This window comes from Leopardus geoffroyi, chromosome C3, assembly GCF_018350155.1.
Source record: "Leopardus geoffroyi isolate Oge1 chromosome C3, O.geoffroyi_Oge1_pat1.0, whole genome shotgun sequence".
Lineage (NCBI taxonomy): Eukaryota > Metazoa > Chordata > Mammalia > Carnivora > Felidae > Leopardus > Leopardus geoffroyi.
The window spans coordinates 79,703,549-79,719,078 of record NC_059338.1 but is presented as its reverse complement, the minus strand read 5'-3'; the positions used below and the strand labels follow the sequence as shown (position 1 = coordinate 79,719,078).

Below are 15,530 nucleotides of genomic sequence, written 5' to 3'. Positions count from 1 at the left end.
GTAAGAGCAGAGAGAACAGAGGTTACCCATCTTGCTCCTCTGAGGTCATAAATGTGCAGAATGCGCCCTGCTGATGCTAACGCACGACTGGCAACATGGGACAACTGTGATGGCCTTCATTTGGAAGGGACGCTTGGGCCACTGGTGAACGATACAGACAGTCCCCAAACTCACAGGCTTTAAATTTAACAAAGAAGGTGGCTGAATGAAAATTGCATTACGGGGTGGAAAAGGTTTGTTTGAGAACTATGAAGTGTGAAAGGATAGGACCCTAATCTAATCTACCATGCACCCTGCAAGATAGGCAGGAGACGGCTGTTCCGCTCATGAGTGTTGAGCTGAATTAAGTACTTGTCCTCCAACCCCTTAGATTTTCATCCTTGATTGTTGGAGGAGCCTCATGAGTCATCCTTGACTCTTGATATTAATAACCATGTCTTTGGCTTATTAGCTTCTGGATATGTTTATGTGTGAGGGAAAGGGTTGCAAAATCTTTAATATACAGACACGGAGCTTTTGGCTATAAAGGAAGTACTTTAAGAAATGGTATAGCAAATCCATCCAATTTAATGAATACTTACGGTGTATCTATTCTTCTCTTTTTTTACGTTTGTTTATTTTTGAGAGAGAGCATGCATGGGGGAGGGGAAGAGACAGAGGGAGACACAGAATCCGAAGCAGGCTCCAGGCTCCGAGCTGTCAGCACAGAGCCCGACACGGGGCTCGAACTCACGAACCGCGAGATCGTGACCTGAGCCCAAAGTCGGACGCTTAACCGACCGAGCCACCCAGGCGCCCCTGGTGTATCTGCTATTCTCAAGACATTCAGATGGATACAAAAATGAAGTCAACAGTCCTTGTTTTCACAGGTCTTAAATGCAACAGTGTGTGTCCATGAGGCTGGGGAGGGGGCAGCAAATAAGAAAAAAAAAAAAAATGGAGAGGGAACAAGAGAAGAACAAGTTAAAATATGTACACAAATAATCAAAGGAGGAGGGATCTTATTGAAGCTGTGGATGAGAGTGTGTAGGAGAGAAATATCATCCTGATCCTGGTCTAATTTCTTTTAGGAGATAACAAAATGAGGAGCTCAGGACAGTGGGAGGTGCCCTGAAAGCGACAGATGACGCTATCCCCTGCAGGTCAGAGATTGGCATTCCAGGAGGCCTTCCCTGCCTGCTTCCCCCATCCTCCTAGTCTGGCAGAACTTCTGTCCCGGTGTTCCCCTAGCCTCTGTGCTAACTCTGTACTTGCACTTAACCCTATCAAATGCGACTTTACCTTGCCCTTTACATGTCTCTTTAGAGTCAGAAATCCCGAGGCCTCGGCACAACAACCTTGGCACCTCGGGGAAGTGTGTGACCCTTGGGAGAGACTCCATCGATGTCTGCTGAGCAGAACTGGACATTCAGCGCAGCGCAGAATGTATCATAAGTTCTCAGCAGAGATTTAGGAAGGTTAAGTGATGCCACTTTAGAAATCAAGGGGTAAAGAAGTTACAAACCATCTTTCCAGGGTTCTCACAGTTGATGTGCAAGGAATTACCCTGACAGGTTGTTAAAACTGAAGATCCCTCAGGAATTGGGACTCAGAAGAGCTGGAATCAGGATAGACGCTCCCCAGTTGGTTCTAGAACAGATGTCCCCATGCCATGCTTTGAGAAACTCTGCTCTCATTACAGTCCTTAACAAGGTGAGGCTGGTCTTTTCAATTAATTGCACAAACTCATCTTAAAACCCAGAAGGAAGGGATTTAAACAATGCACACCATCTGCCAAGCAGTGATAGTTGGGCGTTGAGTTATGAAGTTGCTCTGTGGCTGGAAGTCTTTTGTGTAGACCTCGTTGGTTGGTCCGGTCCTGAACAGCGCGACATCACAGCCCAGAAAGCTGAACATGAGTGCCAATCTGTCCTCAGCGCTGGCTGAGGTACACTTCTAAGTTCTGCAGACACAGAGAATAACCCGCATCCAGAGGGTAGGAAGTGAGGGTCTTAGAGGAGTTTTAAATAAATGTTATTAATAGACAAGGGCTAAAGAATAAGAAGTTCTTGGGTGACCTCGGGACCCAATTTTCTAACCACGAGGTGGACCACATCTTAGCTATATCCAAGCCTGTCCCCAGAAGCCTGGAATGCCAGGAAAGGAAGGGAAACATCGCTCAGACTGTCAGGAAATCAATACTGGCTGCAGTCCTAAACAAAATAAATCTTCACCAAGTCCCATTGTGATTTCAGAATTAACACAGTGATTTCGTAAATAGGGCGGCACAGCGTCTAGAGCAAAGGCCGGTGAGCTAATTTGAATTATAGAGCTCCGTCTCTAAGCTATGGGAGCTGGCCTCTGGCAGCCATATAGAAGAGGGGGTCATTAACACAATCCATCTTGCAACGGGATGGGGTTTTGCAGACCGTTTGAAATTCTGTGAGCATCTCACCCAGACCCCAACAACACTTTGAAATATGATGAGCCAGGGCAGTCAGCACGCAGGGGGATCGTGAAGTGAGTGAGAGGTGGCAGAGACATCACACTTTGCAAGCGAGACCATTTCATGGGCAGTTTGCCAGCTATTTGGGGAACTGCAAGATAAAGGCCTCTTAATAGGAGGCATTTATAAAGTGCAGTGCTATGAACCTATAAAAACACTTTAACAGGGGACCTACGCATTTTAGGTTCACGTTATTTATTAAGTCCTACTGCCTCGAAGCTTAATTTTCTCAATTTTGAAGAACTGGTAAAAATGTAAGAGACTGGATGAGAACGCTATTAGATTTTAGCATTAACAGAAAGTATTCTTCGAGACAGATGACAGGGACGCTTCCTGTGCGTGGTCATTGCCATCCATTAGTCAGCCAAAAGCACTCTCAGGTAGCCGGCTACAGTCATCTTCGTCAGGATGATGGTAACACAGTCAACACTTACTGAGCACAGGTGGTGGCTTCGAAATAGTCGGCAAGGCTGAGAAACAACGACGTGAAGGTATCTTGGATAAGAAAGAGAGAATATCTAAGAATCGCTTCAAAATGACCAAAATTGGACTGAAATACAGGGCAGGGATCAGAGGAATAATTTGAGAGATTGTTACTTACAGGCAGTAGTTATCATCAATGGGCACGTGAGGACACTGGCAAATATGCCTCCCAGAAAGCACCTGAAACAACAGAATTTTTCAGGTTTTGTAAACTAGTTACGCATTTCCAACGCGTGGGCTGTTCTTTTGGACTAAACGTCTCGTGATTTCAAGATTTGCTATAAAACTTCAGTAATAAAACATAGTGTGGTGTTGGCCAGACAATAGACATATAGGTCAATAAAAGAATGGAGAGACCAGAAATGAACCCATACAGATACAGTTAAGTGAGTCTTTAAAATTTTTTTTTTCAACGTTTTATTTATTTTTGGGACAGAGAGAGAGACAGAGCATGAACGGGGGAGGGGCAGAGAGAGAGGGAGACACAGAATCGGAAACAGGCTCCAGGCTCTGAGCGTCAGCCCAGAGCCTGATGCGGGGCTCGAACTCACGGACCGCGAGATCGTGACCTGGCTGAAGTCGGACGCTTAACCGACTGCGCCACCCAGGCGCCCCACAGTTAAGTGAGTCTTAACAGAGGAGCAAAGGGAGTTTCATGGATAAAGGATAGTCTGTCCAACAATAGTGTTGAAACAATTGTATATCCACATGCAAAAGAATGAGCCTCCACATATACATCACAGCCGAACACAAAATTTAACGATTTAACTCAAAGCGAGTCGTAGTCTGAAATGTGACCACAAAAGTACAAAACGTCTAGATAAAACAAAGGAGAAAATCCATCTGCCAACCGCTTTACCACTTTACCCCAAAGTGTGTTAAAATGTCAGGTTTTTACCAATCTGATGGGTATTGCTTCAGAGAGTGGATTTAAAAAAAAAAAAAACCAGAATAATTTCTTTGTTGTTTTTAGTTTCAAAGCATGAATCACTGGAAAAAATCATAAATACATACAAAGGGAAAGGAAAATATCATCAAAAAACTCCATTGGCCTAAAGCAGCCACTATTAAATTTTGATGAATACCCTTTTTGACATCCCCTTGTATGCATTTAAAAAAATTGTTTAAATTGAGATTTGAAAAATGTACAGTAAAGCCTTTAATGTGCACATCTCGGTGGTTGTTTTTTTTAACCTGAACTCCTGCATTCACCACCCGAGTCAAGGTATAGAATTATTTCCAGCAGTCTCTAACGCTTCCTTTGCCATCCTTCCTATTCTTTCCCCCAGAATTAACCACTCTTCTTTTATCTATAATAATGGATTCATTTCGCCTTTCCTTGAATTTTGTAGGTATCTGAAATGATACAGACTCATGTCTGAGACCCATTCATGCTATTACCCGTGTCGATAATTTTTCTCTTAACCAATCTCTCACTTCGATAATCTTTTTATTTTTCAAACAACCTTAGATACACAGGGAAGTTACAGACATAGTACAGAGGGTTCTCATACACCTTTCAGCAACTTTCCCGATTACCAGCATCTTACGCTTCTATGGCACATTGTTGGAAGTAACGAGCCAACATTGCTGCCTCGCTATTAACACCATGTGCCATTTGTAACTTACGGTTTTCCCTAATTTACCCATGTTCCATGACGGCATCCGGGATGCCTCAGACATTTTAGTCATGGCTCCTTGGGTTCCTCTGGGCTATGACAATTTCTCAGACTCTCCTTGGTTTTGATGACCTTGACAGGTTTGAGGAGTCCTGTCCAGATAACGTGTAGAAGGTCCCTCGATCTGAGTTTTCCTCTGGTTAGACTGGGGTCCAGAAGGCCACAGGGGTGAAGTGCCACTCTCATCACCTCGCATCAAGGGTACATGCTATCCACGTAACTTAGCCCTGTTGATGTCAACCTTGACCACCTGAGGTCACATTTGCCCGGCTTCTGAAGTTTCCTTTCCCCCTCTTTCCAGGTTCTGTTTCTTGGAAGCAAGTTTCTAAATGCCGCTCAGGCTCAAGGGACAGGTTGTCCAGTTTCCTTCTTAAGAGGTGGGGGCAGGGCGGGGGGATGGGGAGTATCTACAGGAATTAACCGAAGAGGAACATTTCACTGACAGTTCTGTGAAATCACATAAAAGGTCCCATGATCCACGATGGTTGGGAAACACTAACTTCAATAAAGCCAATCATGTTTCTTCATGATGTTATTTCACCGGGCCTTTATGATGCTGGTGCACAAATGGTCCTCTGACCTGGGATATACAATGCAGACTTTTGCAAATTTATTTTTAGCACACGACCTCCCCCACGTTTCGTTCTTTTGGTCCCATTGTGATCTAAAAAGCCTTAATACTTCTTAAACCTCATCATTATTTGGGACGCTTATTTTAGAATACAGATTCTCACTAGATCTAAATTCGTATCACAAGGGTTGGTGATATTTAAAACTGGTATTTAAAAACACAACTCTCCCAAGTGATGTGAGGTATCTGACCCTCAAGAGGCGGGGTGTGACAGCAAGCAGCATTTGCTGACCGGAGCACAAGCACCACAAAGACCCCAAGTCTGGACCACTTATCCCTGTTTCACTGATTGAACAATATCGATGAGCCCCTGGCACTGGGGATACAGAAGTGAAGGAGATGCTCTCAGGTAGTTCACATTCTTGTGGCAAGAGATTGATCATTGACATTTAAACAGATGAACATATAACAGGTCAGGTGGTAAGTGATAAGTAAAGACAAGTAAAGTGAGGTGTGTGTGTGGAGAGAGTGGTAAGCTATTTATACGGTGTTGTGATGGAAGACCTCGCTGATGATGTGACAGTTGAACAGATTCCAGAAAGAAGTAAGGGACACGTGTTAAGAAGCTTTCTAGAGAAGATCGCACTAGGCGGAATAAACAGCAAGTGCAAAGGCCCTGAGGCACAAGTGCACTTAGCACAGAAGGGATATGACCATTGCCCTGTAGACTTGGACAAGGCACCCTTGCCACCCTTGGTGGACCGAGGGTAGGACAGAAACATGCCTATAATCAGGCAAGAGCATCATGTGATCTGAGGTGCTGAGTGGACTTGCCAGGAACAGACACCTTACATAATGAGAAAGATGGAGTCCCAGTGGGGACTCCAAGTGCCCTTGAACTCCACGCGGGATTACTTAGTTTGTATCCGTAATAGGGAGTCACTGAGGATTTAAACGAAGGACGATACATAATAAATTCCAATTTCTAGCAAGATCCACTGGCTTTTGTATGCTTTGTGAGATAATGAGAGGAGGGAAGTGATCGCAAAAGGGGCACTGAAGGGGCACGGGCAAATGAACAGATCTTAACCACAGAGCTACCGAAAATGCATTGTGGAATAAGGCAAGGACATTATCAATCAGTTACAGCTTCCTTAATTATAAAACACTGCTGCGTGCAAATAAAATCTGAATTACCTTGCACATGCACAAATGATTAAGCACGCGGCCAGTAGAAATGCTTGAAAGAAGATGTCTCTCCACAAACTGGTTTCTAAGAGGAAAAGTACAAATAAATGAATTGGAAACCATCGCTGATAATCTTGGTACAACAAAATTGTACTGAAGTTTCTTTTTTATATAAGAAAAAACAGACCAAAGAACCCCACAGACACCGAAACAACGACGCGGTTTTCAAATGTATGTCATCTCGAGCAATTTGCCCTAAGTAACAAGATAAAATTATCAAATGCTGTACAGGTCTACTCATTAGATAATTTCAGCAAATAATACATTGTTTCTGTCATTACAAAATGATTCTACTATGGGGCTCCTGGGTGGCTCAGTCGGTTCAGCGTCCAACTTTGTTTCAGGTCATGATCTCACGGTCCGTGAGTTCGAGCCCCGCATCGGGCTCTGTGCTGACAGCTCAGAGCCTGGAGCCTGCTTCGGATTCTGCGTCTCCCTCTCTCTCTGTCCTTCCCCAGCTCCCACTGTCTCTCTCTGTGTCTCAAGAAATGAATACATGTTTTAAAAAATTAAAAAAAAAAGATTCTACGACATAAACAGTTTGGGGGCTTGCCTTTTACGGTAATGTTGGGGAACCACTTGGTAGAATGTAGGCCAGTGTCAGAAATCTAATTCTGAGGATGACGCCTAAAACTTGGACAGCGCCTTGTCATTCACAAAGAGCTTTCATACCTCAGTTCATCGAATCAACACAACCGACCTGTAAGGAAGGAACCATTGCCCTCACTCTGCACGTGAGAAGACCAAGACTGAGGGATGATGAACTTTGTTCAAGGTCACACAGCTCGGAGGCGCCAGAGGCAAGATTTATAAACCACGTCTAGCCAGAACATAATGTTTTGCCTGAAATGGGGCAGGGAAAGAGAAGGGCCACTTGGCATGCCGGGAGTCTCCAAAGGACAGAAAAGAGAACGTATATTATGAACTATTTGTCCCCGCAAAACTCTGCTATCAGCAAAGGATTTCGGTGTTCTAGAGCCACGGTGGAGATGACAGCAAATCCTCCAGCCCTTACGATCGTAGGCGTTAAACCAATCACGAACCCGGCTATTATTCCAATCACCTGAAAGGAATCAGGGCTGGTTTATGGATGATCACATAAAGATCCAAGGGAAAGGATAAACGGACCTTAACTTAATTTTCCGCCCAATGCTTCAAAAGCTCAAGTTTGCCACAGTTGTTTAAAACTTGCAGTGACTTTGTGCGGCGAATGTGTTTATTTTTGCTATTTATGCTATGAATGAAGATTGAGTCAGCTAACAAAGCCTACTTAGTCCGTCACGTGGGCGGAATACTGAGGATTGGCAATGTGAAATATAGCAGTTGTGAATGATGTCACTGCCAATGTACAGTGTTTCATGTATACTGTGAATTAAATAAGTTATTGTGGGCTCAGCCGAACGCTCAGCCATCCTTCTGAAGTGTGTTTGTATTCTTAGCCGACTCTGATTTGACGTGGAATTTGGAAAACATTGCCTCACAGAAACAAGTCCAGCTTGACAAACTGCTAAAATCGCTAAGACTTTGAATTGTGAACAGAGCCCGGTTTAAATTCCAGTTCTACAAAGATCCAATTGTGTCATTTGGTACAAGGTATGCACTAGTTCATCCCATCAGTAGCCACTCACGTAGTGTCTAGATTGGCTTAGCGCGACTGTCACTTCCTTCAAGAAGCCCTCCTTGATTCTTTCCACTCCCCTGTGGCCCTCAGCTGCCCCCTCTCCGTACCCCCCTTATCCCTCGTGCATTTCCGTCAACAGTGTTTTCATACTGAATTAAAATTGCTGTTTTCTGGGGCACCTGGGTGGCTCAGTTAGTGGAGCGTCTGACTCTTGATTTCAGCTCAGGTCATGATCTCATGGATTGTGAGTTCCAGCCCCGCATCAGGTTCTGTGCTGACAGTGGGAAGCCTGCTTGGGATTCTCTGTCTCTCTGTCTCTCTCTCTCTCTCTCTCGAAATAAATAAAAACTCTAAAAAAAGTTGCTGTTTTCTTTCTCTAGATTTCCCCATTAGATCGCAAGCTCACTGAGAACAGTCAGCATCTATCTGCTGTTCTTGGTGGCAGTGCCCATATTTTTCTGGGGACCTACCTCTCCCTCCTCAGCGCGTGGTTCACGTGGAGACTGAGTTCCCTCCCAGCATTGGATCCACTCCCAGCCATTTGGAGCTTCACAGACTTACGGACAAAGTGATTGGCTTTGTCCTGTAAAAGTGACCCTTCCAGAACCAACAAAACTGGGCACCTTATCAGAACTTGAGAAGGTTCTCATCTCTTTCCGCTGGACTGGAATCTGGGAAGTTGCAGGCACAAAGCCACCGAGAACCACCACGGAGTAATAGCTTTTTGAAAGAGTAAAGTACACCCAGAAGACAAGAGACAACACAAGGAGAGATCGACAGGAATCTGCAATCTATGCCCGGAATTTTCATTAATGAACCAATAAACCGTGTTACTGATTAATCCATCTTGAGATGGGTTGCCATCCACTGGAACTCAGAATATGCTGACCGACAAAGACGATGTGGGGCAGGCCTACATCCTAAGCTGGTAGAACATAGCCTGGGCTGCACATTCACAGTCTACATATGAAGGAGATAGAATAGAATCGGAGAGAGACCTTGTCCACCCAGGGCTTCATAGGCAGGTGGAGAGGAAAATAGTCTCCGTAGAGATAGAATTCGGAGCGCTAGGAAATCGGAGGGATGTGCTACCTCTGCCAGCCAGAAGGGGGCAGACAAGGCCCCACAGAGGTGTTCTTTGCTTTGGGCCTTGAAGGAGTAGGAGCCTTCCGGGAACGGCAGGTGGGACACACATTCCAGACACAACAAAGAACACGTACACAGGTTTACATGACCTGTCTAAACTTGAGTATTCTTATCTCCAGAATGGAGACAGCGCACCCGATTGGTCCGCCAGTTTCGAAGCACCTGCTCTGTGCCAGGCGCTCCGTGGGCAGGTTGGCATCCACAGATGACTGAGACACAGTGCCCATCCTCAAGGAGCTCCCAGCCTGCTGGACAAGACGCAGAAATTAACATGCCACCACAGCGGAGGGAACGGGCACGAAAGAGGGGAGCCGTGAAAGCCAGATGAACACACAAAAAAGGGTCGCTTTAAGGAGCTCCTCCCCGGAAAACGGGGTGGGGTCCCCGGAGCAGGTGGCTGTGGATGATCCAGAAACCGTCTAAACGGTAAAAGCCGCGTTCTCTGTCATCCCAACACCTGGAAGGGACCTACAAAAGCCTTTCAACACTCACCTAGTAGCTGATCTGGGATGGTCAGTAAGGTTCATGGTTTGGTGGAGACAAAGAGGAGACACTTTTTCTGTGTAACCTCCGTCTTACGTAACATAATCTCACATATATTTTGAGTATTCTCTACATGACACGTGATGCGAAGTGCTTATTTTAGTCATTACAAGGTAGGATCTAGCTCTCTCCACTTACAGATGAAAACCCTGTTTGAGAGAGTTCAGTTAACCGCTCCTGAGTTGCAGCTACCACGCGGGGGGGGGGGGGGGGGGGGGGGGCTGGGCTTTGAACCTTGACAAGCCGAGGACACGGTCGTTGCTTGCTGAATTTATTTCGGATTTGCTCCGGAAAGGAAATACCAATGCCTCTATATCTTTTGACTTTTCCTTGCCAGAGGCATTGCATTAAAGGACTGTGTGTTTCCTTCCTTTCTTCCTTTTTCCTCTTACATGGCAAATACACAGCTAAGCACGAAGAAGAAAATAACAGACACCTTTGTACGGGCTACCCAGCTTTAGCAAAGCTTAACATTTTGCCAAATGTCTTCAGGGTGTTTAAACAATAAATTAAACGCTGCACATCCAGTCCTTCCGGTGTCTCTAAGACGACATCCTAGAAGGAGCCGCCTCCTCTGCGCATGCGTCACCCGGAGCTGCAGCGCCCCGTCCTCCAGGCCTTGCAGGGGCTGATCCTTTCCAAGTGTACCTTAGTCATCTCTAAGTCATTCTTTGGCCCTGTAAGGAAGAATTCTTTGGGTGTGGCAAAGATTTTCAAACAACAACAACAACAACCGAACTCACTTGCGTGATCCAGAAGGTTCCCCGGGAAATGTTCAGAAGTTGTCCCTTGAGACTGAAGGGCCAGGTCGTGGGAGTTCTCTGGCGGAGTCCGAGACGCAGCGTGGCTGGAGGAGGAGGCCGCCTTCCGCTGCTCTGCCTCGCGTGCATCAGTCGCAGACCCATCGCGATCGTCGCCTGGAAAAGGAGAAGGGCTCGGTGTGCGCATGCGTGTGTGGTGGGGTCGGTGCCGCTGGGTGCGTGGTAGCCGAAGGCCATCCCCCTAGCGATGCTTTGCGATTAGGGTGGGATGAGTCTCCAGGTCAGGTGGCGTTTCAACTTGCCCTCGTCTTTGAAGGCTGCAGAGGAAAAGGCTCTTCAGGGCAGAGATGAGCAAAGGCCAGAGGCATAGAGCGTTGGGAAGGTAGCCCATTCCAGTGTAGTTAGAACGAAGGGACCCGGTGGAACGTGAAGCTGGGAAGCTAGACTGAGCACAGGTCACTGGAGGCCCTGACTTCCCCCCGGAGGCATTTGGAGTTTATGTGGCAGGCAGTGCAGTGACAGAGCGGCTCTGGGTGACGGTGGCGCTGCACACACACTTATGTGGCACATTCATTTAGATAAAGTAATATGTGTTTTCGGTGTCTGGTAAAATCCAGGCGGCCTCGGGCCACCTGGGTGGCTCAGTGGGTTAAGCGTCTGACCCCGATTTCAGCTCAAGAGTTCCCTGCTTGGGATTCTCTCTCTCTCCCCTTCTCACTCTCTCTGCCCTTCCCCTGCTTGCTCTCTCTCAAAATAAATAAACATTTTTTAAAAATCCAGGTGGCCTCGCAAGAAATCATTAGAGAGTAGCCTCAGACTCATGTATAGAAGATAGACCATCTCACCCACAGTCCCCAAGGGAGTTGGGGGTTGTAGAGGTGGGATTGGAGAGTGCGTGGTGGGTCTATGAGCCTCTCATCTGTATCATGCCAACTCCTTCTGTTTTTCATTCATTCATTCATTCATTCGTTCATTCATTCAGCATTTACTGGATGTGGTTATGTACCAAGAACTGTCCCAGCTGCTAGCTTCCAATGGTGGAGATGATGCCTTTGCCTCATGTGCCTTCCGTTCTGGTGGGGGAGAGAGAAAATAGCTATGGTAAGTGTCGGGAGGGAAACTCTCCCTCTGTCAAATATCTGGAAATGTTGGTTAAAATGTAATAAACATCTTCAATTTCTTTTTTGCGTTCAAAGAGGCTGTGGTCTGGAGAGGGACAGACATATATGCCAACAATTCGGAGGCAGTGGGGTCATTGCTACAACGAAGGGCAGCAGAAGGCATCCGGGGAGAGTCTAGGAAGGAGTGTCTGAGTCCGTCAGGGGCGATGCAGGCAGGCTTCACACATGAGATGGAATGAAAGCGGAAACTTGATGAGGAGTTCTTCCCGAGAGACAGCAAGAAGACGGAAGGTCGGAGACAGGATAAGGAGGGAGGGAGGAGGGGAGAGAGGAAGAGGATGAGGATGAGGAAGGGAAGAGGAGGAGAAGAAAGAACTCGTGAGAGAACACAGCAGCGTGGTTCCCAAAGGAGCAAGTTCTCTAACGAGGCTGGACGGGGAGCACGTGGGTGTGGGCACTTCCGGCAGGTGATTCTGGCTAGACTGCCAGGTCATGAAGGGCCTCATGGGTCCCACTCAGGGGCTAAGGTTTATGCTGTGGGCGGTCTGGAGCAGGAGTCTAACGCGAGGACTGTTGGGGGTTCAAGTGCTCGCTCAGCAGTGAGAGACTCCCAGCCCCATTCCAGGAGCCCAAGAGACACGTGGGGTCCTCCTATAACAGGTCCTCCTTCACCGGAGGAGGTTTATCCCCCGGGGACAATTGGCGATGTCTGAAGATGTTTTTGGCTGGCGCTCCTGGGGGTGGGGAGGATTGCAATTGGCAGCTAGTGAATAGAGCCCAGGGATGCTGTTCACGTCCTGTAATGCACAGGACGGGCCTTGCGATGAAGGATTGTCCAGTCCCGAGTGTCAGTAATGCTGAGGCTGTGAAACCCCGTCACAGGGGGAGCAGACCCAAGTGTAGAAGGAGTCTCGATCATTAGTGCTCTCTCAGCAACTCTGGTAAGCACTTAGGAGCGGGGAGAACATCTGCATTTTCCTGCATTTTCTGTATCTTCCTGATTGCCCTTACTCTTGTCAAAACACCCCGCGCTCCGCCTTCTTAGGGCAAATCATAACTGATGATTTTGTAATTCTTATGTAAACACATACTATATGATACGTAATTTGTGCGGTTTTTGTTTAATATCTGCCTCCCTTACTAGACCGAAAGCCCCAGGAGAAAAAAGGTCGCTTCACCTGTCCCAGCCCCCGTCACCAGCAATGACACTTAGTGTGTTTGTTAGCACTCGCTAAGATGTGTTAATAAACAGAGAGCTCCGGTGGGAGGCAGGGAGGTTGAGACACGTGAAGTCGGTCATGAAGGCGCTGTAAGAACTCGGGCCACTGTCACAGGGCCATGGTAACCATAGAGACAGGGGGTCACGGCTCATCTTCGTGGAGGCTACGGCCGATTTGAGGCGGTAGGAGAGCGGCCTCCAACCCCGGGCTGATGGGTTGACTCCCTCCGTGAGTGGCGCTGCCCTCCCACGCGGACTGGATACTGAGCCAATGAGCGGGTGCTTTGGGACCAGGGAGTTTCTGCCAGCCTTGCAGTCTCCCTCCCACGATCCCACCCACGACCTGTGGCCGCTTGACGAGGCAGTCTGCGGAAGCATCCTTGCCGGTTGCCATAGAGAAAGGAAACGGCCGAGTGAGACGTGTGGATCATCCGGCAATGACCGTGCGCAGAGGAGGCCGTGGGTCATGAGCACCGCGGCACCGTTCTCAACAGCCTACCCAAACGACCCAACCATCAACAGATGAGCGAATCAAGAAGGCCCTGCCATGTGCGACGCCATGGATAAACCTGGGGGACACTGTGCCAAGTGAAATCAGTCAGTCACGGCAGGACAAACCGTGCATGAGTCCACGGACATAAAGGCACCTAAGATTGTCAGCCACAGAGGCTGATAGAATGCTGGTTTCCAGGGCCTGGGGGGCGGGGGCAGGGGTGGTAAGGGGATTGCCGTGCAGCGAGTGTAGAGTCTCAATTACGGTAGATGAACAGGTTCTAGGCATCCGCTAAATCCTTCACAACTGTGTTGTGCCCTGCAACATTCCCCGGGAGGGTAGATCTCAGGCTGATTGTTCTTACTACACACAAGCGAACACACACCCGGACACAGGGAAACTCTGGAGTTGTTGGATATTCCTATCACCTTGATTGGGGTATTTGCGTCTGTTCGAACTCATCCAATTTACACATTAGATACGTACAATTCTTTGTGTATCAGTCATATCTCAATAAGGCCGTTAAAGAAGAGAGAGAGAGAGAGAGAGAGAAGCCTATCCGGTCAAATTCACGCGGGCGTGAGAAAGAGCTGAGAACTTTCATGGCTGATTATTCCTTCAAGAGTGATGTTTAACACAAATCCGCAGAGATATAGATGGGAGAGATGTGAGAAAAGGAAAAATGTTCCTGTGCTGTTTGTTGCCCAAGCCTGCCTTGTTGAACTTACAGCTTTGCACCGGGAGCCGGAGGAACTAAAAATGTGCCCATGAGGAATACTAGAATATGGCACAGAATTTTCTGGAAGAAGAGATGGCATTAAAGAGAGGAAGCTACAAAAGATAAAACCTTAGCATGAAAGAATGATCAAGGCATTTTCAGCTGTGGAAAGACAGGGTTTGCCCCCAATGTACACTTTCCCTAACTGACATTTAATTTTTGTCTCCACCCGTAACAATCAATGAGAGGCTCCTAATGCAGATATAGCTTCAGCAAATAGTTTTTAGATTACATTTGAAGATATTCATTTAGTTTCTCCTGATTTATTTAAATTCAATGTAGCTTTCTTCTGTTTTTTTTTTTTTAATTTTTTTAATGTTTATTTTTGAGAAAGAAAGAGAGAGACAGAGCATGAGCAGGGGAGGGGCTGAGAGAGAGAGAGAGAGAGAGAGAGAGACAGAATCCGAAGCAGGCTCCAGGCTCTGAGCTGTCAGCACAGAGCCCGACGCGGGGCTCGAACTCCCAAACGGGGACATGGTGACCTGAGCCGAAGCCAAACGCTGAACTGAAGGAGCCACCCAGGCGCCCCCGGCTTCCTTCTGTTTTCAAAGGGTCTGTTTCTTCCAAGCATATTTCCCTACGTTTGCATGTAAAATGGGCATTATTGTTTGCCGTGGAGGGAAACACAAAGCCACGTACAGATGTTGTCATCAAAGATATTTATAGGAGAGGCATGCGCTCTGGAAAAAAATCACAGACCTCAAGCTGGGAAGCCCTGCCCGTGGTTGTCTTGCCTTTCTTTCCTCGGACTGGCAGAAGCGGAGCGGGCAGTCCTGATCAGTCCTCCCTGCACGAAAGCTTTATCTTCTTTCCGTGTGACTCACAGCCTCTGGGAATGTCTCCCAAACTGCAGCCTCGGGGTCTGGGAAGCTGCTAAATGCCACGGCTAAAAAAATGAATTGCAACTGATGAGGAAGGTGGTCTAGACACAGCTGCAGAAGGGGTGAGCTAAGGATAAAATAGGCAACCAATGAAAACCCTTGTTAGTCTGAAAAACGAGGGACAAGCAAGTTAGGGGAAGTAAGTTTTGATTGCATCCGTGGCCCGGAGAGAAGACGGGAGAACAATTTAATTTTGAATTTTTCTTGAGTCTTCTAATGAGGCGACGTTGGCAGAGAAAAATAAATTGCTGATAAAAGTCACGGGGCCTTGGGTAAATCCGGAAAACCAGAAGTCTGGGGAAGATTTGATTACATTTGACAGCAAAGATGAGGGATTTCAAAGTCCTGTGAGCCCTCCGTTGCCTAATTACTGATGTTGGAGGGGGGTGGCTTGATTTGTTATATTTAGAAGATATTTGGAAACCATGAGGATTTTAGCAAGATATCTCATCCTCATGCAGTGCCGCTGTGGTCCAATTGCTTTCCAATTGTTTGGACATA

At 47.0% G+C, this 15,530-nt stretch overlaps 1 protein-coding gene across 5 annotated transcripts in view; it reads right to left on the bottom strand.

Annotated features, from left to right (window-relative positions):
• Window positions 1-1,996: 1,996 nt before the first annotated feature.
• The window catches only part of TMEM71 (transmembrane protein 71), a 37,450-nt gene continuing 23,916 nt past the window's right edge, over window positions 1,997-15,530 (bottom strand). For 3 of the 5 annotated variants that reach the window (XM_045453647.1, XM_045453646.1, XM_045453645.1), the window contains 4 exons: window positions 10,520-10,693; window positions 6,416-6,491; window positions 3,087-3,148; window positions 1,997-2,980 (listed from right to left, as the gene is read on the bottom strand). In XM_045453647.1, the coding sequence (XP_045309603.1) occupies window positions 2,916-2,980; window positions 3,087-3,148; window positions 6,416-6,491; window positions 10,520-10,693 (377 nt within the window). In that variant the 3' untranslated portion in view covers window positions 1,997-2,915. Of the gene's footprint in view, window positions 2,981-3,086; window positions 3,149-6,415; window positions 6,492-10,519; window positions 10,694-14,602; window positions 15,035-15,530 lie in introns of those variants that run through there. The other 2 variants (XM_045453648.1, XM_045453649.1) reach the window with 2 other exon arrangements.